This window comes from Laetiporus sulphureus (assembly GCF_001632365.1).
Source record: "Laetiporus sulphureus 93-53 unplaced genomic scaffold LAESUscaffold_33, whole genome shotgun sequence".
NCBI lineage: Eukaryota > Fungi > Basidiomycota > Agaricomycetes > Polyporales > Laetiporaceae > Laetiporus > Laetiporus sulphureus.
Genome location: NW_024468542.1, coordinates 270935 through 293792, shown reverse-complemented (window position 1 = coordinate 293792; position 22858 = coordinate 270935). Strand labels below are relative to the sequence as shown.

At 51.0% G+C, this 22858-nt stretch overlaps 14 protein-coding genes across 14 annotated transcripts; 4 read left to right on the top strand and 10 right to left on the bottom strand.

The window, feature by feature from the left end:
• Positions 1–3429: 3429 nt before the first annotated feature.
• On the bottom strand, positions 3430–4025 carry LAESUDRAFT_728212 (uncharacterized protein; the record flags this gene model as incomplete). The annotated part of the gene is made up of 2 exons (XM_040909392.1): positions 3430–3866; positions 4010–4025. The coding sequence occupies 2 exons, from the start codon at positions 4023–4025 to the stop codon at positions 3643–3645; spliced, it is 240 nt and encodes a 79-aa protein (XP_040762110.1). The 3' UTR covers positions 3430–3642.
• A 365-nt stretch (positions 4026–4390) lies between these two features.
• LAESUDRAFT_728210 (uncharacterized protein) lies at positions 4391–5101 on the bottom strand (the record flags this gene model as incomplete). Its single annotated transcript, XM_040909391.1, has 3 exons — positions 5070–5101; positions 4815–5008; positions 4391–4768 (listed from the first exon to the last, which is right to left on the bottom strand). A coding segment is annotated over exon 3 (277 nt), but the record flags the coding sequence as incomplete, so codon positions are not given.
• On the bottom strand, positions 5029–5719 carry LAESUDRAFT_728209 (uncharacterized protein). Its single transcript, XM_040909390.1, has 2 exons — positions 5680–5719; positions 5029–5618 (listed from the first exon to the last, which is right to left on the bottom strand). Exon 2 carries the CDS (start codon positions 5384–5386, stop codon positions 5189–5191), a length of 198 nt encoding a protein of 65 aa, XP_040762108.1. The 5' UTR covers positions 5387–5618; positions 5680–5719; the 3' UTR covers positions 5029–5188.
• Positions 5432–5844, top strand: LAESUDRAFT_728208 (uncharacterized protein; the record flags this gene model as incomplete). The annotated part of the gene is made up of 2 exons (XM_040909389.1): positions 5432–5602; positions 5672–5844. A coding segment is annotated over exon 2 (173 nt), but the record flags the coding sequence as incomplete, so codon positions are not given.
• A 965-nt stretch (positions 5845–6809) lies between these two features.
• On the bottom strand, positions 6810–7403 carry LAESUDRAFT_728207 (uncharacterized protein). Its single transcript, XM_040909388.1, has 4 exons — positions 7365–7403; positions 7156–7307; positions 6949–7088; positions 6810–6888 (listed from the first exon to the last, which is right to left on the bottom strand). The coding sequence occupies exons 1-3, from the start codon at positions 7388–7390 to the stop codon at positions 7000–7002; spliced, it is 267 nt and encodes an 88-aa protein (XP_040762106.1). The 5' UTR covers positions 7391–7403; the 3' UTR covers positions 6810–6888; positions 6949–6999.
• A 1490-nt stretch (positions 7404–8893) lies between these two features.
• LAESUDRAFT_728202 (uncharacterized protein) lies at positions 8894–9719 on the bottom strand. The gene is made up of 3 exons (XM_040909387.1): positions 9639–9719; positions 9106–9588; positions 8894–9038 (listed from the first exon to the last, which is right to left on the bottom strand). The coding sequence occupies exon 2, from the start codon at positions 9396–9398 to the stop codon at positions 9198–9200; it is 201 nt and encodes a 66-aa protein (XP_040762104.1). The 5' UTR covers positions 9399–9588; positions 9639–9719; the 3' UTR covers positions 8894–9038; positions 9106–9197.
• Positions 9258–9684, top strand: LAESUDRAFT_306545 (uncharacterized protein). The gene has a single exon (XM_040901923.1). It carries the CDS (start codon positions 9412–9414, stop codon positions 9640–9642), a length of 231 nt encoding a protein of 76 aa, XP_040762105.1. The 5' UTR covers positions 9258–9411; the 3' UTR covers positions 9643–9684.
• Positions 9720–9756: 37 nt separating the features above from the next.
• Positions 9757–10112, bottom strand: LAESUDRAFT_761203 (uncharacterized protein; the record flags this gene model as incomplete). The annotated part of the gene is made up of 2 exons (XM_040912878.1): positions 9757–10038; positions 10086–10112. The coding sequence occupies 2 exons, from the start codon at positions 10110–10112 to the stop codon at positions 9757–9759; spliced, it is 309 nt and encodes a 102-aa protein (XP_040762103.1).
• A 2-nt stretch (positions 10113–10114) lies between these two features.
• On the bottom strand, positions 10115–10960 carry LAESUDRAFT_306548 (uncharacterized protein). The gene is made up of 2 exons (XM_040901924.1): positions 10349–10960; positions 10115–10252 (listed from the first exon to the last, which is right to left on the bottom strand). The coding sequence occupies exons 1-2, from the start codon at positions 10691–10693 to the stop codon at positions 10178–10180; spliced, it is 420 nt and encodes a 139-aa protein (XP_040762102.1). The 5' UTR covers positions 10694–10960; the 3' UTR covers positions 10115–10177.
• A 719-nt stretch (positions 10961–11679) lies between these two features.
• On the top strand, positions 11680–12991 carry LAESUDRAFT_728197 (uncharacterized protein). Its single transcript, XM_040909386.1, has 4 exons — positions 11680–12419; positions 12478–12552; positions 12622–12631; positions 12694–12991. The coding sequence occupies exons 1-3, from the start codon at positions 12160–12162 to the stop codon at positions 12629–12631; spliced, it is 345 nt and encodes a 114-aa protein (XP_040762101.1). The 5' UTR covers positions 11680–12159; the 3' UTR covers positions 12694–12991.
• A 222-nt stretch (positions 12992–13213) lies between these two features.
• LAESUDRAFT_728195 (uncharacterized protein) lies at positions 13214–13952 on the bottom strand. Its single transcript, XM_040909385.1, has 3 exons — positions 13790–13952; positions 13318–13708; positions 13214–13256 (listed from the first exon to the last, which is right to left on the bottom strand). Exons 2-3 carry the CDS (start codon positions 13520–13522, stop codon positions 13237–13239), a joined length of 225 nt encoding a protein of 74 aa, XP_040762100.1. The 5' UTR covers positions 13523–13708; positions 13790–13952; the 3' UTR covers positions 13214–13236.
• Positions 13953–15717: 1765 nt separating this feature from the next.
• On the top strand, positions 15718–16570 carry LAESUDRAFT_306264 (uncharacterized protein). The gene is made up of 2 exons (XM_040901921.1): positions 15718–16163; positions 16217–16570. Exons 1-2 carry the CDS (start codon positions 15827–15829, stop codon positions 16453–16455), a joined length of 576 nt encoding a protein of 191 aa, XP_040762099.1. The 5' UTR covers positions 15718–15826; the 3' UTR covers positions 16456–16570.
• A 1476-nt stretch (positions 16571–18046) lies between these two features.
• LAESUDRAFT_306178 (uncharacterized protein) lies at positions 18047–19192 on the bottom strand. Its single transcript, XM_040901920.1, has 3 exons — positions 18665–19192; positions 18462–18557; positions 18047–18406 (listed from the first exon to the last, which is right to left on the bottom strand). Exons 1-3 carry the CDS (start codon positions 19037–19039, stop codon positions 18170–18172), a joined length of 708 nt encoding a protein of 235 aa, XP_040762098.1. The 5' UTR covers positions 19040–19192; the 3' UTR covers positions 18047–18169.
• A 2453-nt stretch (positions 19193–21645) lies between these two features.
• On the bottom strand, positions 21646–22658 carry LAESUDRAFT_761200 (uncharacterized protein; the record flags this gene model as incomplete). The annotated part of the gene is made up of 4 exons (XM_040912877.1): positions 21646–21942; positions 22003–22191; positions 22249–22344; positions 22452–22658. The coding sequence occupies 4 exons, from the start codon at positions 22656–22658 to the stop codon at positions 21646–21648; spliced, it is 789 nt and encodes a 262-aa protein (XP_040762097.1).
• Between the last annotated feature and the right edge of the window lie 200 nt (positions 22659–22858).

Genomic DNA, 22858 nt, shown 5'->3' with positions numbered 1-22858 from the left:
CTGCGAGGAACTACGGGGTCCCAGTCCGCATCCACGGCCATCGTTTTGGGATTACTGTCACCGCTCTCAACGCACTGTGAATCCCTTGGTGCGGGGTTTTTTTTCCACAACATAGTAGGTCAAGACTGGCCACCTTAAGCGCACGTACCCAGACGCGACCACGTGACCTCGCGAGTCCCGCCACTTGCCCTCGTCAAACTTACCTGGTACCGGCCATCATGGATACACGGATGCATGATGGATGGCCGACGGATTGATGGTCACCCTCCTTTGGCATTCAGGGATTCTGCACAGCTGGATTTTTTTTGCTCGCAATTGTTTTTGAAAATAAGTGCTGTAAAAAGCGTAAATTTGAATCCCTACTCACTGTTGCTGTCTACATATGGCTATCTCACATTGCATCAGAGATTTTACGTGCGAGGTCGTGTCCAGAAGACTGTTTTGGAGAAACTTCTGGCTTTGCGATAATACAGGGCTCTTGCATTCGCAGGGATAGCTACTGGAGATTGTGAGTCCCAGGGATCCCCGGTTGATTGCCAGAAAGGCCTATAAAAGAGCCACAAGATATATTAGATAGATTTTGTGATGAACTGGCAAGGAGGGACGTTTCGAAGGGCTTCGTCGAGCTTGGCGCGTTGAATGCACGGCGTTCTCATCGTCTCTATCATGTTCGGGCAGACCTGAGTTGTACGCCAGCTTTGAGATGCGATTGAGACGACCATAGCAAAGATGACCGGATGATTGATCAAAGGACTTGCTGAACAATTTGGTCTTTAGTAGGTGAATTCGAATAAGTTGGTTGTGGCCACTTGCTTCGCGTGCCACAGCGGTCCAGGCTTGCGATTGGCCGCCACACAATCGTGCCACTCCCGCGTCCCCACGACGAAGTAATTTCCCCCACTCATTTTCTCAGCATTTTCTGGAGTTTTGTAGCCTGCGCGGATCGCCATTATCTTGCATGCGATGCGTTCTGGGACGGAAAACAGAAATTTCGCACTCGCATTCGACGCGGAAGGAGACCATCTGTGTCCGCGATGACGGCTGCAACGTCGAAAACATATCTGAAGCGTTATCCCCTGACTGGATATTACCCGCTCGTCCTATTCGTCCTATGCGTTCCCTCGTAGCATCAATATGGTCTACATCGTCGTCAAAGACATGTTGGAAACGAATGGGCCACGATGTCTCACCCAGATGCTTCCGTGTGACTCGTTGTCTTGAACGCTATCTGTAGCCTCTATGTTCAAAGGGTCTTCATCAAGACAGAGCTATCCGCTTGCTCGGATGCTGCATAATCCATCCAATCGACAAGCACGACACGTTCTAGTGCGTCTCTTGATATCAGGCTGGGGATCTTGGTGCTCGGTCGCTGCAATGGCTCGGTCGACTATGAGGCCCTCGTTGCCGTCCCACGGCGTATGTGAGACTCCAAAGACAGAAGGCACGTAGACATGGCTATTGGATAGATTCTGTGGTTTCGGGCGCATACATTGGCGTAAGTCTTCGCACAATACACGTCAACGAGAACTTCAATTAACTGACCTCTTTGTCATTTATTCTCAATTTGGACACCGCTTGCAACGTTCAGTTGATTGCGTTGGAATCAATGGTTTCTACTTCCGGTACGGTGGTCGCATTGGTAGAATGTGACCGTTAGCAGCATCGTCGAGCGCACGTAGGCTGTGGATCGGTGCTCGATCACTGCGATAGCTCGGTCGTCCACCAGGCCCTCGTTGCCGCACCATGGCGTATGTGGGACTCCAAGAGCAGAAGGCGTGTAGACGTTGTTATTGAACAGCCTTCTTCTGGTTTCATGCGTACGTATTGTGCTCCGTTGCGTAAGTCTTCAAATCATCACGTCAATAAGAAGTTCAATCGGCTGACCTCTTTCTCAGTCATTCCCAACTCGGAAACCGCGTGCAACTTTCCAAGTGATTGCCTAGACATAGTTGATCGATGCGCTTTGAACGGCAGCCATTGATTTTCTGAGATACATCAGCGATGATCTATAATGCGGTGGTAGCTGTGGATTTTCTGTTAGACATTTCCCCTGTTTATGTCAGATAGAGACAGTCAACGTTGCATGTCGTACGTCGTCTATTACCCTTCATAATCAAGGTTCATGCTAAGTATTATGTGACGCCGTAGAATATTGCAATACCCTGTATTCACCTTCTGCAAGTCGATGCGACCGTGGGTTATCCTGAATGATCGTTGAGAAATTATGAATAGAACAACGACCGTTGCAGCCTCTATCCGTTCCTACACATGAGGTATTTCGGGCATTACTGTCCATCTTCATAATGGTGATCCCAAGGCGTTCGTATATTTTTCAGACAAGTAGTTGTTGTTCATCAGAAAAAATGACAGTCATACTTCTGCAAGCATGCTTAGCAGATGGTTGGAAGGCATAATGCGGGATCTATTTTCAACCTGTGAGAATGTATACCAACGACAATATAGACTATTCCTTCATCTGCAATGACGGCTTATGGGCATAAAAGGCACATTTACGAAAGACTTGTTATCTGTAGCTCAGAAATAACCGATTCGAAACTCAGTAACCCAGAAACGTTACGGCCCTACTACTGCGTGTTGGACACTGCGAAAGATAGACTACTAAGCTATGTGCTGCTGCCTGATTAGCCTCGTTGGGTGTCCTCGGCTGCAAATGTGTCGGATGGTCTGTGATGTCTTCCGTTGATTTACAGTGTGTTGGAGCAAAATGAAATGCGCCTGATGGTCCCTTCTGGGAGGTCTTTATTGTCTCTTATATATTTCCTATAGGCTATGGATGATAGTTCTCTGAACTTGTCTTTCTGACCGCTCAGAGGGCAACGGCTATTGTCTTGCCTAAGACGGTACTTTCACTCATTCTATCTTTGAGTATAAAATTCTGACTTTGCGTCGGGACTTGGTACTAGCCACGCGCGAGCAGTCGTAGATTTTGGAATAGATCCGTCTGTCGAAGGCGGTGTAGTAGTATACGGCTAAGATGATGGCCCCGGTGGCCTCAAGCGGGTTCTGCTATGAATTTGTTTTCTTTATGAAAATATGATTTCACAAGCTCATCAGAGCACCTTTTGCTTGCTTGAGCGGAAGTCGTGCGGCCTGCGATTCACGACAGCCGCTGAGTGATGAACCACGTCAACGCCGCAACTGGAATCTAGCCATCTGATTGGTCGCCACAATATGTGACTCACAACTTCGCTGCAGGTATTGACGCTCACGGAGGCACAGACTTTGCCAACTGGATGATCTTGCGTGCTCAATGACGGTTGATGCTATTCTCCGTAATGGGATCCTTTCTATAGACCTGTGTTACCAGATTGTGAAGACAAGGTCTTGGCAGCTATACCTGAACGAGCATATCCGTGTCGACTTCGAAGGTGAGCATCAGTCTATAGTCAATATTCAAAGACAAACCACGAAGAGCAACTTGTTCCTATTCAACCAGCCTTTCAAAACGTCACCAGCTATCCGTCAACTTCCTGACCTTCAAAACTGCGCCTCCTCACTCAGGCAACTGTCCGTTTCGCTCAACACGTCATTTTCTTGAGTCCGAGCCAGTGATAATCCTCCCACAGCACACCATCTGTTTCGGGGAGTTGAAGAAATGAGTTCATCTCGCATCTAATTCGTCTACAATGTACGGCTTGCATCTCGCGATGGCAGCTCAAGGTCAGATCGCACCGGCGATGAAGTAGAGGTAGATCCTATGACGTGCTCGCGTCGGGCAACAGGAACGTGGCTAATATCAAAGGTCAGGCATATCGCTCGCTCGATAAGAACGCAGCAGACGCACCCAGAAAATCTGCTGGCTTCGAAGTTCGGAAGGGCCGATTGTTCGTCATGACCACCAAATGCTGCTTCGGCCCTCATTTTCTTCCTTGGCACATTATCATCTAGACCATTCATGTCAATGTCCTCGGCGAATGCATCAGCAAACTCTCTCTTGGACGAGCTTTCAAGTCCCTCTTCAATGGGTGACTCCGACAGCGTGTCTGACAAGTCAGTTTCGGCATCGCTCGAGTTTGATTCATCATCCTGCGGATTTCATGGGTGAGCGAGCAACTTTCGATGTTGTACTCCGCGTTTCCACTTACCTCTATGTCAGTCAACCGTCCCTCTTGACGGCGCTCGCGCAAGGCGCCCATTTCATCAGTCCATGTGCCATTCGCGATGGCATCCAAGCCGACCTCGGGGTCAGCAGCTGTACCGGACTTTGCAGGCCCTGGATACGCGGTGTTCTGCTCCTACATTGGTCGCATAATGTAAGATAGTACGTCATTGAGCTTTCATGTACCTGAGTGACTTACCATGTGACTGTGCCTGCGTTTACCATCCATAACATCTTCTTCACTCCTGGGTTTTGGCATGCCTCCTTCAGGCTCCGTCTCGACAGCAAGTGACGGCCGCACGCCATGGTTCGACTTCATCGCATTGCTATCTTTCTAATACATGGTGAGTTGGCACTCATAAGCACGGAAGACACGATGGACGTCCATGACAGCGCACTCACCGACCGTTCGGACTGGACCAGCAACCTTTTGTCCTTCCTTTTCGGTAACACTATACGAGGGGGCGGTCTCCTGGGACTACCGACGACCTCCATGAACCGCCGGTGGAGATGATCCGTATTACCATAGCGACGTCCATTTTCCTCGAGCAAATGTCGCATGTACACTATGGAATAACCACCAACGTGGCTGGAGTTACTCATCGTTGCGACTGTTAGACGTGGTAAAGCTTAATGGCCCGTCAGAATAGGTCAGCAGTCCGTTGAATCTGAGAGCCTGCCTACTGAAGTCGACAGGTATCGAACGTTACACGCTACAGAATTAGCTGGAGTGGGATGTGGGGAAGGGGAGTGATGGAGGGAGCAAGAGGGACGCGTCGTGTTCAAGCGCTTATTCTCACATGTCACTTTGGCCGCCGAGTGGCCACGGCCGACGGAGCCTAAAAACATCCCGCGATATGGTCTTATCGTCAGAAGCCTTAGCCTGAACTATGCCGGTGCGTTACAACATTGTTAATGGACGTGTAGTTGAATACAGTCCCTTGCACATTTGTCTAGCTACTACGAGTCCATCCGAGGTGTCTTTGCACCCTCCCTGCTCTCCATCTCCACGAGACTATCCTCACCTATATACATGTCAATTCCGTCCGTCTACGCCGTGCCAGGTGCTTACATCGCAACCTTTGGCTGCGAAGGCATCTGGACATCCTTTCTGCCATCCTCCGAGATCTCCTCCTGAAAGTCCTGCACCCTGCTCAGAACTTCCATGGCTAATCCGAGGATATCGGGATCCACCGCATTCAGGTCCACGCCGCGAGGTATCATGGGAAGCTGGACCAGAGATTGCAATGAAAGCTTAGAAATCATGGACAAGCTGCAGCGGCCGGTCTCATCCGCTTGCTCGTGGCGGTCGGATTGTCCTGGGTTGTCCGTCTCGAACAGCAGACCGGATGTAGGCGATGGGGATTGTTGCGATAGGGTGGCCCACCGCGAGGTGCGCCGGCCCGAGTTGTGCACTCCCTCACGGTATTCACGCTCCCAGTCAGCAGTGGATGACGTGTCAGAGTACACAGTTACCCGCTCCTATGAGGAAGACTTAGTGAGCTGTCATTCCTTCGTTGTATGATTCATGCCACTCACCGCCTCCGACATATGCCCAGGTTCTACTCCACTGGTTGCGCCTTCCCCATCCCAACTCGCCCCTTCGTCGCTGTCCTTTTCGAGAAAGAATGCATCTACCATCTCGCGACCGCGAGGCAATCGACGCATCAATTCGATCGGTGGGGGATAAATTTGCACCGGATGACCGTTGAACTAGTGACGATATGAGTTGTGTAGATCATGATGTTCATTAATCATCAAGTTTACCATTCCGTAGAAGTTGGACCCGCTCCTGTTGAAGTCAACCAGTCGGCTCCAGTCCACCTCATCGTCCTCCATGGTGCCGAAAGTTCCCTGTGGCAGCGGTACCAGATCGCCGAGGATTCCGTGGTGAGCACACAAGTAATTACGGACGTGATTTTCGGCTGACTCACAGTTTGACCCTCCTCGTCTGACGCGTCCGTAATTTCTTGTGATCTTACAACAGTGGTGAATTTGTGGCTGTAGGGAATGGCTTGATGACCGCAAACCGCTTCTGAGAGTTCCGGATGGGGCTGTATAATAAGCAAGATATAAGGTATCCTTGTCTTGACTGCTTTTTTAAGCTTCTTGAGTAATCCGAACATGGCCGTCTTCAATTAGAGGAGAGTCGCGACGAGAGGTAGACAAGACGAAGGTGAAGAACAGAGACAAAACTTGCACAGAAGACGCGTACTGAGATGTATTGATGTTTGGTGAGTAGTGTGCGATGAATAGAACGAGGGAGGATGGGTGTCTGATACTTGTCTGGTTGGGAACAAGTGTGCAGGGTAAGTAGCAGCGAGCGGCGCGGTTGGTACCCATATCGCGCGCTTATGCAGGCGCTCGCTGCCACTCGGACCAAGCCCTCATTCATTTCTTTCACATATCACATCAACGTTGCCGCTGCCTCGTGTTCTACCCCTCATACAATTGTCGTTGTTTCCAAGAGTGCCTGAACACTCTAAGGTGGCGGTTGTCAAAAGGTACCCCCCTCAGAAGTAGACTTTGGCATGCGAGGCTCACAAGTGGCAGTGAGAAGCTGGTCACGGTTACGCACTAGCCAATAAGGTTGTGTGTATAGTAGGTTACACTGTGAGTCTCTCTGTTCTATCTCGTAGGCCGAGAGTTTGACCGTTGCATGGATTTTAGTGCATACTTTGATAATGGTCTCGACACTGGGAGGTCGTGCTGCCGCCGTCACTCTATAGGTCTTCCATCTCATAAGACCCAGCCTGTCGGCTTGATTTGTAAGATCCTGTCTCTTAGCGAATATGAGACTATGTAGTTGAATACTCTCTCTATACAAGTTATCGCTGATCACCACATGTCGCGGAGTCACTCGATCAGGAATCGCAAAATCATTGAAACGAAAAATAACACAGCTCTGGACGGAAGATGTTAACGTCATGCGATGGCCAAGATCGCATAGAACTCACCTCCGTTTTCGGTTCGTCGTTGAGTTCAGTTCCTGGAGAAGAAGCTGCCAATGATACCCCGAGCCCTCTCCTGCCTAGCATGCTCGATTGCAACCCGCCTCTGTTCCACGATCGAATATGCGGCCATGAAGTCATAAGCCAGTTGTACGTGCTCTAACTGACGACTGGCAACGCTAGTGCTGGAGCTGCTTCCCGATGACGACGCTATGGTCAATGATATTTGATCACTCTGGATTCCACATCGGTATGTGCATATTGTTGGATTCATTCAGCACTGAAGGCTCACCATCGGGTCCTCGCCCTCGTCCTCCATGGGTGTTCCCTCTCTGCTGCCCCGTTTCGAACCGTTCCTTACGGACACCGCAGAGTTATTGTCAACAACAGCGTTGCCGTACGCACTGAAGTGGTGTCCAGCTTGACCGAGCTTGGGAATGTGCATGGTGAGCACACAGGCGGCTACGGACTGGTTGACGTTTACCTGACTTCCGAGGTGATCGTTCTCGATCGTGTTCGTTTGTGTACTCATAGGCTTGAAAACCTGCGTGATTGTGGATGATTCCTGGAGATTCACTCGAGCGACGCGTGGACGGCGACGAAGTCGACGTATGGCGCGCTTCATGGCGGTCACAGTAGATCTGAAGAGGGACATACTGGAAATGGAAAAGAACAACAAGATAAGCATATGAGACATAAGTCAAGCTGCACGCTGCCACGCACACTACGCGACGAAAATGTTGGTGGGTCAATATTAGGCTCTGAAAGGGGATTTAGGACGTCGCTCGTAGTGGTTGAGGACAAAGGCGAGAGCAGTGTGCAGGCGCGCTGATTGTCTGTGTTTTGGGAGTGGCGACGCATTACGTAAACTCAGCGGCGGCCTGATTGTTGACTCTTCTCTGCATTAGGCAGTCATGCCGTGCGTCCCAGCCCGCTTGGCAGGTGCTTGAGACTGCAACGGTGGAGAAGAACCTGCTTCCGTTAATACATGATTTAAGGATGTTCAAGTGGTCCGCATTGATCTACTGTTCGCTCCCTTATCATTGGTGGGCACCGGTGGCCTCCCACTAGTTTCCCTATGACTCTTATCAAAATACTGAGTGAACACTGGGATGTCCGTAGACGGTCAGTGCGCTTTGCGCGAGACTCGTGAGTTCGTGCATGCAAAATTATTCCTCCTCTTCCACTGACTCACTTATTTGTGCCAGACTCCACCGCGGCAATCAAGATGCCATGTCCACTAGTATCCTCTATGAGATACTCCTTAGCTGTATGATACTAGCTTTCTCCTGTATTCTGCGAGATTGAAGGACAACATGTTCCGTCACCTTCTGCAGGTCACGAATTATGTTACGGTGTAGGTGGCGTTCTCTAGTTTTATGTTCTATTGCAAGGCCGCTTGAGCATCTGGCCGTACCATTGGAGTACGTCGACGCGAGCGATGATTGCTTCAACAGGCGAGAGGACAATGATCGCCGCAAGCTTGCCAAGTAACCCCACGAGAAAAATAGTTTTAGGCGGAACAGAGGCGACCTGAAACATTTTTCGGTCTTGAATTATTGTATGAATATGCAAATCTTCTCATTTGTGTGCACTACAGAAAGACTAAGGTCTGAGAATTTGGAGTAGAGATGCCTGTGGCGCGCGCCACAACCGGGTCGCGTTGAGTCTTGGATTATCACATGACCGCGAATAGCGCTGCTCAAGCGCCGAAGTCTCCGCCGAAGTCTCCGCCCTGCCGCTGACAGCGCTGCGATTCCCTCGAGCGTCGCACGGCTCCCTCTTTCTTCGCGACATTAAGTTCCTCCCGAGGTAGCAATATAGCTGCTATCATTTCGGATCCCGCTCTTGCACATCGTTGGCAGCACTGCTTTCACCAATTACAAAGGTCCCCATCTGAAGGTACTACGAGACTCGAGATGCGCCTTCCGAGAACACACGGCGAATTGAATGTCCATGTTTAAAAGGTGAGGATTCACGATTCACTACATGACAAAGTGTGAAAATAATAATTTGACCAACTTCTTTGCATAGCACAAGTTGCAATAACTTCTGAGATCTTTCCCACACACCTCATTCTCGCCCCGGTCCTTCTCTCACTGCGCGATAGGCCAAGGATCATTCTTTCACATCTGATATTGATATGTATCGCCCACCGCGACCAGAAGTTGGTCCAAGGCGTCCCTTTCTGCTTCATCTTTTTCGCTCAATATTTTCCCCGCTGCGGCCTCGAAGCTATCGAACGCTCGGGTAGTTCCTGACAGGCCCACATCCCTATCCTCCTGTTCTGCAGCAGTATCGGATATGCTGCTTGAGTTCCTCGCCATTAATTCATGACATATGCTTGTGGGACCAGTGTCCCGGTTTTCGTCATCCTGCGATCGGGTGCGAGAAGATAAACGAAGGGGGGGGGGGCTGATGGTAGCTGCAAGGGATAGCGACTACCCCTGCATATTGGTGTCGGTGTCGCTTGTATGTGGCCCGTGCTCTTCTTGTGGACAGAGTCCGCTGCGGTTGGTGCGTGGCTTGGTCGCCTTGTTATCGCTTCCCTCATCAAGCCGAGCCAGTTGAGTGCAGCTGCTGCTTTTGGAGCCAGCTGAGCAGCTTTCGGCACTGTTTGACCGGCCTGATGCTGGTGCGATCCGTCGCTTCTCTTATCCAAGCCACGCAATTGTGTGGTGGCGCTCAGCCATGGGGCTCGTCGAAACGAGGTGCGGCTCGTCTACCGTTGAGCATGCAAAACCATCGGTTGTAAGTAGACAGCTCGAAGAAATGGGATGACCTCACCGCTTCAGTATGCAGCCGCCCATTATTAATATATATGTTCATCTCAGGTTCCGATCCACTGTGCGTGGCCATAGAGACCACGTTGTTTGGCCCCAAAGGCGAAAGCAGGATTGAATCAGATTCTGGCCTAAATGGCGCAGCCAACTCCTCGTCTTCATCCTCTAGGTTGACTGGTGGCAACTAAATGGAGGTCAGCATATTCATTGCGATTCTTAGACATGGCTTACTGATAGCACCTTGTTGTCCTCCGCCATAGTGGTCATGATTCCATCTCCACGTATGGTCCCAGCTCCATCAAGTTGACTTAGTTTCATCTCCCCTAGGATTGGGGAGAGTAGCTCAGGCGGGAAAGCGACTTGCTTGTCGCCTCGTCCATGAGTCTGCATAATACAAGGGAAGCACACAGAATGTCACGGACGTAGCTAGTCAGGCTGACTAACAGTTTGACCGTTCTTGGCCGTCTCTTATGTGTGGTTGCGTGGGGAGCAGCGTTCATGAGTGTATTGTCGATACTTGGTAAACCATCCAACCACGTATTTCGCGGTAGTCGTGTGGCAGTCCCGTCACCTTTAACGTTGCGCAGATTTATTGGTGCGGACGGAGGTTCGGGTGGCAAGTTAGCGTTGCCGCGAATATATGGGGTGCTACCTGCTGTCGAGTTTTCGGGACGACGGCGAGACAAAGGCTGCATAGGTACGCGTCTTGCCGCTTTTCGTCCATCGCCTAGCGGTTGATGATACGCGTAGTGAGCTCCAGATAGGTGGGCCATTGAGCGGAGTGCGAGATGTGGCAGATGAAGAGTGGCGAGGTGAGAGGGAGAGCGCGACTTGAACATGGGCGCCTAGTTCACCGCGGCTTGTGTGCCCACAGTGCCCTCGGAATGGCCCGCTTGCGTGGGCCTATGCTGAAGGGTTTCTCCCGTGATGTCGCTAGCATCGCTCTTTAAGCTACGGTAGTGTGTCATTGCTCCTCTTTTTCAGCCATGATATCTGATTACAATTTTGTAGAGTACGCTTGACCCCATCCAATGAATGTTCACGCCTATCATAATCTCTCTCTGTCATACGTCGTTAGAACCACCTGTTGTCGTGCAACCTTGATTCCCCCTCTGCGACTCATGGCTCGTCTCGATGGCGTGCCGCAGTGGCGTGCGCCACAGACATCGCCGCAGTCGAGACTTGACCATAAGTTCTTATCACCTGTGCATTTTTGGTGAGTGGCTATGAGCCCTTTCCCGTCTTCTCCATCAACAGATATGAAGTTCGAGGAGAACGCCTCTCAGTCGCTCAATCCCTCGCGGAATTGGAAGGTTGTACGGGTTGAAGTGAGGCGGGACAACAATATGACGCGGCCTACGTTTCCGAGTTCCATCCTTCAGTGCAAGGCTCATCAACATTTGAACACACCGTAAGACCTCATATGTAAAACAACAATCGCCGCAGACCTTCCTTTTTTGCCCAGGCGCTATACGAGAGCACACAGTTTCTGGCGAAACAGAGGCCACCTTGAAACGTTCTCAAGCCTTGTTTATACTATACGAATACGGAAGCATACATATTTGTATGTATAAGGAGTCTAAGGTCTGAGAGTTTGGAATAGAGATTTGTGTGGCGCGCGCCACAACCGTGTCGCGTTGAGTCCACAATAATCACATGACCGCGAATAACGCTGCCCTAAAGAAGCGCCGAAGCTTTGCGCGTTGCATGGCCTGCCGCTGCGATTCTCTTCAACTGTCGTACGGTCTCCTCTTTAGCTTCGCGACATCAAATTCCTCCAGAACTACGATATAGCTGCTGGTATTCTTCATCTCATTATCGCACACTGTCAACAGCACTGCTTTTTCCAATAACAAAGGCCTCATCTGATGGGCGCGCAATTATTTGCTTTGGCCCTACGAGATTCGAGACTCCGAGAACACATAGCAAGCTGCTTTCGTAGAATGCATCGGTTAGACATTCAAATTCAAACGTCAAGACCCAATGACCAATATATGAAAGAATCTAACTTCCTTGCATAGCACCAGTTTCTATACCTTCTGAGATCCTTCTTCAAGGCAGCAAGGGCATCTACAAGCGAGATTTCGGGCCACAGAGCCAATCATTGGAAAATCTGGGAATATTTAGGAACCTATTTCAATCACACACTGCGTTTACGTCCATGGTTGATTCAGTCGACTAGTCAAAAGGTTTCTACAGGAATTTTGACCCAAAAGACCGTATATATCGTGCATCAAGTGTCCATTTTCGATTTTGTGCCTCGCCAACGCATCTTCAAACGATTCGTCCTGATCTACCAGGGATTATGGCGTTGAGGCTTCGAAATATGCTTTTATGGCTGCGGAGAACAGACGGAGTGCTGCAAATGCATCGTCGGTGGACTTGTTTTCCTCATGCCTGTCATCCAGTCTATGGGTCTCATGCTCAAAAGGACGCGCCACACGGACATCTTCGATTCGGCGAACGGGTAGCCAACCCCGGTCGTCGTTTAGGTCGAATGCAAAGTCAGACCACTCTGAACTTCATACGTGACGATACAGCTCCTCGATTCGTATCATCCCACGAGTAATCTTCGTCTTTATCCTCCTGTCGCTACCCCCAGCATTGATCTCCCACGTACAAGGTCTTCTTCCACTCCGCTGCGATGTTCTCCGTTCATTCCAGATGAGCACGGTAGTGCATGGGCTGAGATATATAGGTAAGCATGCATACCTGCATACCACGTGAATTCCATCGCTCTGGCTGATATACCGGTCCGCTTGCGAAGTGATACATAGTCAGTCGCTTCTTCGCGTTTAGGCTTCGATTTGTTGACTAATTAAAACACTTTTACATACAGAAAATCAAGATATAATACAAAACGGACAATGACAGAGGAACCTATGCGTCGCACGATAGTCCATCCCGCAATCTTCACCGTCGGGCGCGTGTCACCTGTGGCAGCGTCGGACCTCTAGTCTGTGGATCGCAACTCGTTTCGTAAATGATGACTCCGTCCAAGGCAGTGTTGGTGGGGATATTACATGTTGGTGAGGGTCGGGACTGCGCTCGCCTGCTCCGTGGACTGTCTGGATGGACTAGCTGTCCGTGCTCATGTGGTCGCATATGGGATCTCCGGGACTGAAGGTGATGCGCGCTCTCCTCGCAACAGATACTGCAGCAACGACGACGACGGCTGGTCATCATGGGCTGCAGAGGTTGGAGGCCGGTGAAGAAGATGTTCTGCGGGCAGCACGCCGACTCGACGTAGAGCACCTTGCCGAGGTCTCCGAGGGAGTCTATGGAGGTCTTCTTGGAGAGTCCTGTGGCACGTGTCCTGGAGGGAGCGGAGCATGTGGCTGCCCTCCGAGGTGCGCTGTGCTTTGTGAAGTTTGTGGGTACGTCAGCGTCCTTTAGTGAAAGGTGAGTTGTGTGGATGCGTGTGTAGTGGATGATTTGCTTACTGATGCTGAGGTCGCTGTAGTCGTTGTTCCTCCCTCGTGCAGGCCCGGCGCCCTTGACCACTGCTCGTCTTCCTCGAGAATGTTGCGCAGGAGTGGCTCTGGGAGCGGTACTGATGACATCGCTGCGATCATTGCTTGAAGGTCCTCGATGGGAGGTGACAATCCGGCGATTGGTCCCAGCGACTGTGCCATCAGTAAGTCAACCTGAAGACAAGCACTTTGCATGCTGCTCGATGTACCCGTAGAGTTAGGCCACTCGTTCCTACCCTATGCCGAAAGTTAATGCGGACTGGAATGTGCTTCGGAGGTATTGCTGTGTTTTTCATATGGAGCTGGGGTGCCGATCGGGAAAGGACCTCGACACGGCCACTACCACCACTCTGGTCCGCTTTAGTGATCTTCTAACAAACGGTGAGCATACAGGCTTTAACGGGTTTGTCGATTGACTCACTGATCGTCCGTCTTCATCCGTTTCGGCTTGTGTGCTCATAGAATCTAGAGAGTCGGATGCTGTAGCAGACTGAGGGTTCTTCTGATAGACGCCGGGTCGATATTGCGCGATACGTTGAATGGTGATCCAAGTTCTGGTCAAGAATCCGACGATCATCGCGGTGAGCGATCAAGTTGATATGGCGGATTGCAGTGAGTAGGTCTCAGTAGCAAAAGTTGAGCACGCCGGTTGTGAGCAGAAGATGCTTTTCTAGCGAGAGAATCGGGTGATAGTGTAGTGCCGACAAAAAGCGAGACAGGCAGTTTTAAGACGCGGAGCCAGTGGCTCAGCTCATGGACTACCTAATTGTCTAGCTGGGCGCTAATACTACATTGGCCACAGCACAGCGGCCGTTGTTTCAGATTAGCTTCCTTGGCTCATCTTTTAGGATTCGATAGATTGCGCTCATGAACACGGTCAGACTCGCTTGAGACCGAGCTTGTCCCCAATGACATACTGAACGACGTCGATGCGTATGGGTGCAATGATGTTCGTGGTGCTCCTCCCAGATTGCCAGGGAATGTGCGCGGTTTGTGATACTTAAAACAGTTTGTAGAAACTCGGACGATGTCTTTGCAGCGTCATGCAGGCCGAGCGTCATTGAATGTTCCATGCACTGAACATTGATTAATGATTGTTGATCATCGAACCTGTCGTTGTTCAGTTTACAATGGGAGAGCTTTGCTTGGTCCGAGACTCGAGGGCATGAACGCAAGCTTGAAAGCACTTGGAGTTAATAGTTGTAATCTTTCTAAGATATTTCCGGCGGGTTACTCGAGGCATCCTTGCTTTTAGTGGGAGCAAGCCCTCGCGACCAACTTTCGAAGCTATAGAGTGGCAATTAGCCGTTGAAGCCACATCTTGCCACATGGATCGCGCGCCACTGCCAGCAGCTCGAGCGCCCGGTCACTGAGGGAAAGTCTCTTTTCGCCTTCAGTTCATGATAGCAATCCGCTCGACATTGCAAAGCTTTACGTTTCCACTTTGATTGTTATCGCGTGCGCTTGGACTCAAGATATTAGCTCAGGAGGCCGCACAGCCCGTCATATCGAAAGCTAGTGCGCCGAACTCTGCCAGTGTTTGGTCCCCTCATGAAGTCAAGAAAACGTGTTCGCAAGCGTTGTCAAGTCACGCTTCCCAGACTCGTCATCTTGCGTGTTATCGGTTGCTTCCCGTCTACAGAGACTGCATCCAGCCGGAGCTATATTCTTTTCTCACTGCGCTATGCAGAATCTTTCGCTTGACGGTTTCAGCATCTTGGAATGGCCGTCGTGATATCAGGCTGAGGAGGCCGGTGCCCTATGACCATGGCAGACCGACAGTGCAGAATGAGATCCACATTGGCGTCCGACAGCATTTCAAGCTTGATGGCGAAGGGACGAAACGTTATGGATGAGGGAAGGGTACGCATACATCCATGGAGCAAAGTAAGTAATCGACACAACGATATCATCATTAACTTCACTGAACTCACTGAATCATCATCACTACCGTCCCTTTCATTCGTCTCCCTATCCATTTGGAAATTGCGTTTCGTGCATCTCCCCCGGCGTTCGTCCATGTTGTTACTCCTATAGATCATTGCTATAACGGGAGACGGCCTTCGGCGACACTCTATATCACAAATGGTTAGAATAACAGACGTCCGCAGACATGCTATGGGCCAAACTACTCACGAACTGACGTGCAACTGCTGTTACAGGTTCTCCAATCGCGGAAGCAGCTCAAGCACATTTGTCGGCCACCAACGGAAGCGTCATGTCCAGAGTGCTGACGAACGACCTTGATGCCAGCGGCCTTTTGAAACGACATCCTGTGCATCCTATTATCGTAGAAAGCATAGCGGGCTGGCCACTATCGTGAATCTCGCAAGGTGTGGCGCGCCGAACAAGACTATAGAAGAACATTTTGTCAAAAACGCGTCATTTCCGTTTAATACACTCAGAGGCTGGAAGGCGACCTTACCGTCAGTAGCCTTATTAGTTCGTTATCCTTGGCATTCTCTTGTCGCAGCAAGGCATAGCAGGCTGGCCACAATCATGAATTGCGCGACGTGTGGCGCGCAGAACAAGACCTTTACTAGAATAAATCGTCAAAAACGCGTCATTTGCAATTGTTCACGACTTTCCTATGACAAGCAGTTCTCCCTACAGCAAAATCGAGCTGGTTTGCGCTTGCATTCGGGTGGTCGTAGAAGGCGAGTGGGAGGGGAAGGACAAGACATGAGAGGACGCTCACGCGCACAGGCGTCTACACGTCTGTGGCGGAAGTGCCACTCAGTGCTCCAGTCGTTGATTGGCTGCGCTACTGTGCGGATTGTCTCCTGGTCTGAAGATCATTCTTTGCGCGGAGAAGATGTACAACAAAGTGCGATCAGTGAGTGTGTATAGCCTATGGACAAAGGATGTAGTGAAATATAATATTTGTAGCTTCACAGGTCATCGTCTCATCGAATTATATCTTACACCCTATCACATCCGTTTGCCCAAGTATATATATACCACAGCATTCCTCACACCTTCACGTAATCCATCCATTCAACGCCCTCTCTTCCGCCTCGGGAGTCCGCGCCTGTGCGTCGACGATGGTCTACTCTTCCGTGGCGCCGCCAGCGAGCACGCAGAACCCGAAGGGGGTGCTCGATCCGTGCTTCTTCCTATATGAATAGGAGAGGCAGCGTTGCACGTCTTCCTCAGAGCAACATGCTATCTCCATCAAGTCGTGTTGGGTCGGCTGGCCATCATCAGCTGCGTTGTTGTGGAGTTCGACCTCGCCACCAAGGCTCACGTCAGACGAGGGCCCTGAAGAGCTCGCATTAGAGCCTGTGCTTCCCCTGTAGTCACCCACAGAGTCCGCAAGGCCGGCGCTCGGTCCTGCGGACGACTGACGATATCTCAATGCATCAACTTCAACCCTATCAGCGGCAAACCGGTCTGCTCACCAGTTGCGAGGCCAAAGATGCGTCCATCAGCCGTTTCTTAAACATGTCCAGAGCCGAGCCCCTTGCCCACTGGTATTCGAGAACGCTGTCGTTCTCTTCTTGCAAGAGCGATGCTGTCGACCCTGCGGCGGAGGCGGTCGGTGTGCCTTGCTCCGAAGATTGGAACGCGCGGAGGAGGGGGCCTCCAGTCTGTCAACGAGGAGTGAAGAACTGCAGAGTAGGAAGAGAGTCGTCAACGTTGCTTACCATCCAATCCTTATCCCCCCCATTCTCATTCTCTCCACTGTCGCCCCTCACTTCAAATGCTTCCTCCAGGACTGCCTCCCGGGGCAGTGGCGGGAGCTGATTCGTGTGCCATGATCAATGACGGTGAATTTAGGGAGATTTATGGATACGATGGTGAGTGAACAGGTTTTGACGGGCGCGATGGCAGGCAACTGACTCACCGGTTTGTCCCTCCCGCTCGTCAACGTCTGTTTGCTTACAGTAAGCTTATTTGCGACACTCGTGGTCGCCTTGGCTGCGACGGTCTCCATGTATATTCGGGCTCATTCTGAAGGATTGTGGTCGACTTGATGGGCTGGCAACATCTGCATGACCTTATTTCTATTCGAGGCGCGAGGCTTTTTGAAGAATCCAAGAGCCATAGGAAATTCTGCAGCGACGAAGGCGATGAGTGTTCCGATGCGGCTTGCTAAGGAGAAGCCTTCTTTACCTCTATGCGACTCAAAAGATGGAAGAGAAAGTGGTAGTCGGCGAAGGCGGGGAGCGAGCGTCGTGGTCAAGAGGCAAATCGCGCGAGTGGCAAGTCACCATCGATAGCGAGCGCTTATTGGATTGATCGCTGAGGGTGGCGAGTGGCGGCCAATGAATGTCCCCACTGGGCCATTGGGATGGCAATATCGATTTCACTGCATTGTGAGTACAGTGTACTCTGAGAATTCGTACATTGTAATTTATGGAATTGACTCTGCAGGATATGGTGCCCGAAGTCAAATACGGCTCTACTCAATAGGCACCAGTTATCCTTCATATTGGGTTGCCCAGCATATATTACCGCTACCTCCTTCACCTAATCCATCCGTTGAACGCTCTATCTTCCGCCTCGGGAGTCCGCCCCTGTGCGTCAACGATGGTCTACTCGTCCGTAGCGCCACCAGCGAGCACGCAGAAAGCGAAGGGTGTGCTTGACCCATGCTTCTTCCGATACGAACAGGAGAGACAACGTTGCATGTCTTCCTCCGAGCAGCATGCTATCTCGACCCAGTCGTTTTGGGGCGTCTTGCCATCATCAGCGGCGTCGTTGGGAGTCCACCCTTGCCACCAAGGCTCACGTCGGACGAGGGCGGTGAAGAACTCGCACCAGAGCCTGTGCTTCCCCTGTGGTCTCCCACAGAGGTCGCAAGAGGGGTGCTCGATCCTGCGGACGACTTGCGATTTCTCAATGCATCAACTCTAACCCTATAACGCGGCAAATCGGTGTGCTCACCGTTTGCGAGGCCAAAGATGCGTCCATCGGCCATTTCTTAAACATGTCCAGAGCCAAGCCCCTTCCCCACTGGTGTTCGAGAACGCTGTCGTTCTCTTCTTGCAAGAATGATACTGTCGACTCTGCGGCGGAGGCGGTCGGTGTGCCTTGCTCCGACGATTGGAATGCGCGGAGGAGGGTGCCTCCAGTCTGCGAAAGAGAGATGAAATGTCAGAGTAGGAAGAGGGTCGTCAACGTTGCTTACCATCCAATCCTCATTCACCTCATTCTCACATTCTCCGCTGCTGTCCTTCCCCTCAAACCGGTCCTTCGACACCATCTCCCAGGGCAGTGGCGGGAGCTGGTTCATATGCCATGATCAATGACGGTGGATTTATGGAGAGATTGCGATTATATAGTGGTGAGTGAACAGGTTTTGACGGGCGCGATGGCAGGCAATTGACTCACCGGTTTGTCCCTTCCGCTCGTTAAAACTTGTTGACTTGCAGTGACCGTGACCTTGTCTGCGACATTCAAGGTCGCCTTGGCTGCGACGGCCTCCATATATGTTCGGGCCCATTCTGAAGGATTGTGGTCGACTTGATGGGCTGGCAACATCTGCATGACCTTACTTCTATTCGAGGCGCGAGGCTTTTTGAAGAATCCGAGAGCCATAGGAAATTCTGCAGCGACGAAGGCGATGAGCGTTCCGATGTGGCTTGCTAAGGAGAAGTCTCCTTTACCTCGATGCGACTTAGAAGATGGAAGAAATGTAGTAGGTATCGGCGGAGGGTGCAAGTCGTCGTGGTCAAGAGGCAAATTGCGCGAGTGGCAAGTCACCATCGATAGCGGGCGCCTATTGGATTGATCGCTGAGGGTGGCAAGTGGCGACCAATGAATGTCCCCACTGGGTCATTGGAATGGCAACATGGATTTCACTGCATTGTGAGTACAGTGTACTCTGAGAATTCGTACATTGTAATTTATGGAATTGGCTCTGCAGGATATGGTGCCCGAAGTCAAATACGGCTCTACTCAATAGGCACCGGTTATCCTGTGGCTATGTGATCGCGCGGAACGTCTGCTGTTCGTGAAATTATGATCTGCGCAAATATGTTCCAAAGCACAATACAGCCAGTAAGTATATGCGATGTATCGATAGAAGACACCGCTGAATGAAATATTTATAGCTTCACAGGCTGAAGCTCCCATCTCCATATAGCTTACATCCTGCCGCGCCCTTTATCTCAGTAATTTCTTCTACGGTTTCACCCCAATTGCGCCGTCGAATGTCCCGTCCTTCCTCCCACGAGCCCGCGGCCATACAATGACTTGTGTGTCTATAGATGGGGGTAGCTCACGCTCGACGGTGAAGTCGCGACTAACGGACGGAAGACGGAAGCTTACCTTAGCTTTGCGGTTATGCCGCATTCCCATGTTTCTGAACGTTGTCGCTGAGAACTGAGCATTTCTGCTGCCCTGAAATCTACGCAGACCGAACGAACACTTCAGAGCTGAGCGGGGATCCGTTGGAGATATGCATAAGTCGACCGGTTGTTCAAATGCAAATGCGGCCGTCCATGGCTACACTTGCATGAGTGGCGCGTTATGTGCTTGATAGAAGGACGTTATCTCAGACCATCTGTTTGGAAGTTTTATGTTAAATCCCGCTGCGATAACCACATCCGAGCGAGCGTTAGCCATAATATATAAGTCATTGATATCATACCAAGTATGCCGAGAGTCGCATTCCGACGATTTCGAAAGCGGTCGCATATTCAGCCTCGGTGACCGTGATCTAGCCTCACGATTGGCCGCCACATGGCCACATGGTGACGTGCCACTCACCGGCGCTCGCCACGACGAAGTAATTTCCTCACTCATTTCCTGAACATGTTCTGGCGTTCGGTGGCCCGTTCGGATCGCCATCATCCTGGCTGCTATATTCTTGCTTGTGAGGAACGAGAAATGACTTGGGTTGATGTCGATACCGACGAAGACCGTTTTGTGCTCGAAGACGTGGCGATGACGAAGCCTGACGAAGCGCTACATCTTCTCCTGCCTGTCGAAAACTTGACCAGTATCATTCCTATGTTCCTTAAAAACATCGTGTTAGTCTCCGAATTTGCCAATAGCTTCATATAAACAGTAACTCACAATATTCTGTCCCAAACGCTTCCCACAGCGTATTATCGGTTGCTTCCCCTCTATAGAGACTGTATCCAGCGGAGCTATATTCTTTTCCCCGTGTGCTATGCAGAGCCTTTCTCTTGGCAGCTCCAGCTTATTGGGATGCCCATCGCGATATCAGGCTGTGGATGTCGATGCCATATGGCCATGATAGACCGCCGGTGCAGAATGAGATCTACGTTGCCGTGCGGCAGCGTTTCGGGAAGAATCAAAGCTTGATGGAAGGGGACAGAATGGTATGGATGAGGCATGGGGGTGCATACCTACATTGAGCAACGTAAGTAATCGCAACCTAGACATCGTCGATAATGGCTGAACTCACTGTATCGTCATCACTACCTTTCCTTCCATTCATCTCGTTCTTTACTTGAAATCGCATTTCGCGATTTCTTCCGGGCGCTGGATTACGTTGTCATCCCTGTAGATTATTACTATAGCAGGAGATGGCCTCTAGCGACACCATGTTTCGCATATGGTAAGAACAACAGACATCCACGGATCTGATCTTCGGCAAATCACTCACGAAACCAGCATACACTTGCTGTGACAGGCTTTCTGCTCGCGGAGGCATCTCAAGCACACCTGTCGGCCACCAACGGAAGCATCATATCCAGAGGGCTGAAGGACAAGCTTGACGCCAGTGGCCTTGCTGCATCGGCATCCTATGCGTTCTATTGTCGCAACAAGGCATAGTGGGCTGGCCACTATCGTGGATATCGCAAGGTGTGGCGCGCCGAACAAGACCACTCTATGAAAAGATTGTCAAAAATCGCGTCAATTGCGACTTTTCACGACTTACCTATGCCGAGCCCTCCTCCATACAACAAGATCGAGTTGGTTTGTGCTTGTATGCTGGTGGTCATGGAACACGAGTTGGAGGAGGGAAGGAGGAAGACACGAGTGGACGCTCACGCGCACAGGCGTCTACACGTCTGTGGCGGAAGTGCCACTCAGTGCTCCAGTCGTTGATTGGCTGCGCTATTGCGCAGGATCCCTGCTAACTCGAAGCTATCTTTTGCACAAGATGATACAGAATAAAGTGTGATCAGTGAGTGTTTACGGCCTCTCGACAAAGGATGTAGTTGAATATGATATTCGTAGTTCCACAGGTCATCGTCTCATCGCCACGTATCTTACACCTCATCGCATCGGTTTGCTCAAGCATATATATTCCACTACATCCCCTACACCTTCACCTGATCCATCCTCAAACGCTCCCTCGTCCGCTTGGGAGTCCGCGACGGCGCATCAACGGTGGTCTACTCGTCCGTAGCGCCGCCAGCGAGCACGCAGAAGGCGAAGGGTGTGCTTGATCCGTGCTTCTTCCGGTACGAGTACGAAAGGCAGCGTTGCATGTCTTCCTCCGAGCAACATGCTATCTCCACGAAGTCGTCTTGGGGCGCCTTGCCGTCATCGGCGGCGTCATTGCGGAACTCGACCTCGCCAGCGAGGCTAACCTCGGACGAGGGCAGTGAAGAACTCCCGCTAGAGTCTGTGCTTCCCCTGTGAAGGTCTCCTACAGAGTCCGCAAGACCAGTGCCCGATCCTACGGCTGACTGGATATTTGTCAAATGCGTCAATTATAGCCATCTGATACAAGAGATCGGTGTGTTCACCATTTGGGAGACCGCAGGTGTCGCCCTCAATTCGTTTCCGAGCAGATCTGAGGTCAAGGCCTTTATCCACTCGCGTTCGAGGACCCCATCATCTGCTTCTTGCAAGAGCGACGCCGTCGATCCTGTTGCGGAAGCTGTCGGCGTACCTAGTTCCGACGTTTGGAACGCGCGGAGGAGGGGGCCTCCGGTCTGCGAATGAGGAATGAGCAACGGCGGAGTAGGAAGAAGGTCGTCGAGTTTGCTTACCATCCAATCCTCATTCACCTCATTCTCACATTCTCCACTGCTGTCCTTCCGCTCAAACTGGTCCTCCGACACCATCTCCCAGGGCAGTGGCGGGAGCTGATTTGTGTGCCACGATCAATGACGGTGGATTTATGGAGAGATTGCGATTATATAGTGGTGAGTGAACAGATTTTGACGGGCGCTATGGCAGGCAGCTGACTCACCGGTTTGTTCCTTCCGCTCGTCAAAATTTCTTTACTTGCAGTGACCATGACCTTGTCTGCGACATTCAAGGTCGCCTTGGCTGCGACGGCCTCCATGTATGTTCGGGCCCATTCTGAAGGATTGTGGTCGACTTGATGGGCTGGCAACATCTGCATGACCTTATTTCTATTCGACGCGCGAGGCTTTTTGAAGAATCCAAGAGCCATAGAAAATTCTGCAGCGACGAAAGCGATGAGCGTTCCGATGTGGCTTGCTAAGGAGAAGCCTCCTTTACCTCTATGCGATTAAGAAGATGGAAGAGATGTAGTAGTCGGCGAAGGCGGGGACGCGGCCGTCGTGCTCAAGAGGCAAATCGCGCGAGTGGCAAGCGACCATCGATAGCGAGCGCTTATTGGATTGGTCGCTG